Source organism: Solanum stenotomum, chromosome 6, assembly GCF_019186545.1.
Source record: "Solanum stenotomum isolate F172 chromosome 6, ASM1918654v1, whole genome shotgun sequence".
Classification (NCBI taxonomy): domain Eukaryota; kingdom Viridiplantae; phylum Streptophyta; class Magnoliopsida; order Solanales; family Solanaceae; genus Solanum; species Solanum stenotomum.
In genome coordinates, this window is record NC_064287.1 from 62547708 (window position 1) to 62549831 (window position 2124).

Consider the following 2124-nt stretch of genomic DNA (forward strand, 5'->3'; position numbering starts at 1 on the left):
CCCGTCAGCCCCACCCTCTCCCCAAAAAAAATTAAGTTTATTTTTTAAAAATATTTTCAATTTCAATTCAAAAATTATTTTCTACTCTCTAGTAAAAATAAAAGATATTTCATCCATAAATCAAACACTAAAAAATCTTTTCCCAAAAATATTTTCTACTCACCAACCAAACATGAGAAAATAAATAAAATATCTACTTGTATTCCAGGAAAATATTTTCCTTTGTACCAAACACACCCTACATCTTGTACAAATTAATAAAGGGGGCTTAAGGCTTATACTCAATTTGTTGTTGATAAAAGGTCATCATTTTTGCTAACTTATGGATATTGGATGAAGTGATCATTAATAATATTAATGCTTAACTCTTAAGAAACTAGTTTTGATACCTAATATATTATCTAAGCTTCTTGCATACCATTTCCCAATTATTAAATTGGATAAGGCTCTAGATGTTTGATTTTAATTGGAGTATTATCTCATATATAAAAGTTTAACCTGTTTGAAAGAGAACATTTTTTTTTCTTAATTATGTCTTAAGTATGCCTCCTGATCATATGCGAGCATGATTATTTTTCATGGGACAAACATGTACATACGTAGAAGATCTTTTTAATATTAATGAATGACGCTGAAACTTAAGCCTAGGACTTTTCTACCTATTCTGACCAGCTCTTCTAAAAGTTAAACGGTTAAAAAGGACATATTTTCTTTTCTTAATGATGTCTTCTAACCGTTTCTCCAAATAAAGAAAAAGAAAGAAGAAAACCATTTCCAACATGGATATAGAAATAAAAAAGTAGAAAATGGTCAAAATAACTTCTTGTATAGAACATTATTCTCTTAAAAACCAAATTTCATTGTTTATTTTTTTTCCTCACTTTTTTCCATTTTTTATGTTTTAATTATACTGTAAAACTTTAATAACAATTTTTTCAATATATATAATATATAATAACCGTGGGATGCGATCCTTCACCAAATCCAACTAACACAAAATATTTTGTGCATTAACCGCCCCTTTTTTACTTTGGCAGGTTATGAAATTTCTACTACTTTTGGTAGAGTGGAAAAAATTGTCTTTAAGGAAGCAGTCTAAGATCCAAAAACAACTTGAGGACATAAATGCATCTCTAAAGTACTGAGAATTCTCCAGCTAGTGCGTATGGTATATGCCTTTAATTTGTTGTATATAAATAAGAGAAAGAAAAATAAAATAAATTAGATGGAATAGAGAAAAGAAGTATGTCTTTTCTCATTAGTTTTAAGGCCTTGTACATGTTGGGTATCTATCAAAACCAAAAAATATATAGATTTTGATAGTTATCTAGCTTACATCCTATGTTAGCAATATGTGTTTAAAAAACTAGAATTACTGATTTCAATAAACTTTGCAGAAACACGAAGTAACCAAAGTTAATAGATGAACAGAAATTAATTGACAAAACTAAAATCTGTAAAAACGTACCATAATCTAAAAAAAACAGAATCAGAAAAAGATCAAGCCCACTGAATGCACAGTGTCCCCTTAAGGAAATTATACCTCTCTAGTATCCGAGGTTTGATTTGGAATATGTCCTCCCAGGATAGAATGATCTCAATCACCAGTGTATTGATACCCAAAACTCTGGTGTCAGCGAACCACTCAACAACAGTAAAGTACACGAAGAAATTTTGTGCAGAAGAAGAAGAAGAAATCAGAAAATTCGTAAGGAATAAGTCTGAGGAATCAATGTATTTATAAGCAAGAGGAACTGGTTCCGAAAGGTTGCTATCCTTTCAAAATCCACATGACCATTCATGAAAGTTTGCAACTTTTCAAATGGTCATGGCTGTTTCTGAAAGTTACAACCTTTCAGAACAGTCACTTCCAACAGCTGAAAATTCAAATAAAACAGGAAAGATTTAAATAAAACGGGTCGCGCGTGGATCCGAGTCAGGTCGGGTCAATTAACTAATTAATTGAAACACTTCGGTTAATTAACTAATTAAAACGTTGGCCATTTAATTTAATTTAATTAATTAAATAAATAATTAAAATAAACTTTGTCCAAAAATAATCTCTCGATCGATCATTTTACAAAGCCAAAGCCGAAGCCAAAGCCAAGCCGAGCGAGCGAGCGA

At 30.6% G+C, this 2124-nt stretch overlaps 1 protein-coding gene across 3 annotated transcripts in view; it reads left to right on the forward strand.

Moving 5' to 3' along the window:
* Positions 1–1294, forward strand: part of LOC125869320 (probable trehalose-phosphate phosphatase H) — a 7175-nt gene extending 5881 nt beyond the window's left edge. For 2 of the 3 annotated variants that reach the window (XM_049549888.1, XM_049549890.1), the window contains one exon: positions 1038–1293. In XM_049549888.1, coding sequence (XP_049405845.1) covers positions 1038–1145 — 108 coding nt within the window. In that variant the 3' untranslated portion in view covers positions 1146–1293. Of the gene's footprint in view, positions 1–1037 lie in introns of all 3 variants that reach the window. The other variant, XM_049549889.1, reaches the window with a different exon arrangement.
* The last annotated feature ends 830 nt before the right edge of the window (positions 1295–2124 follow it).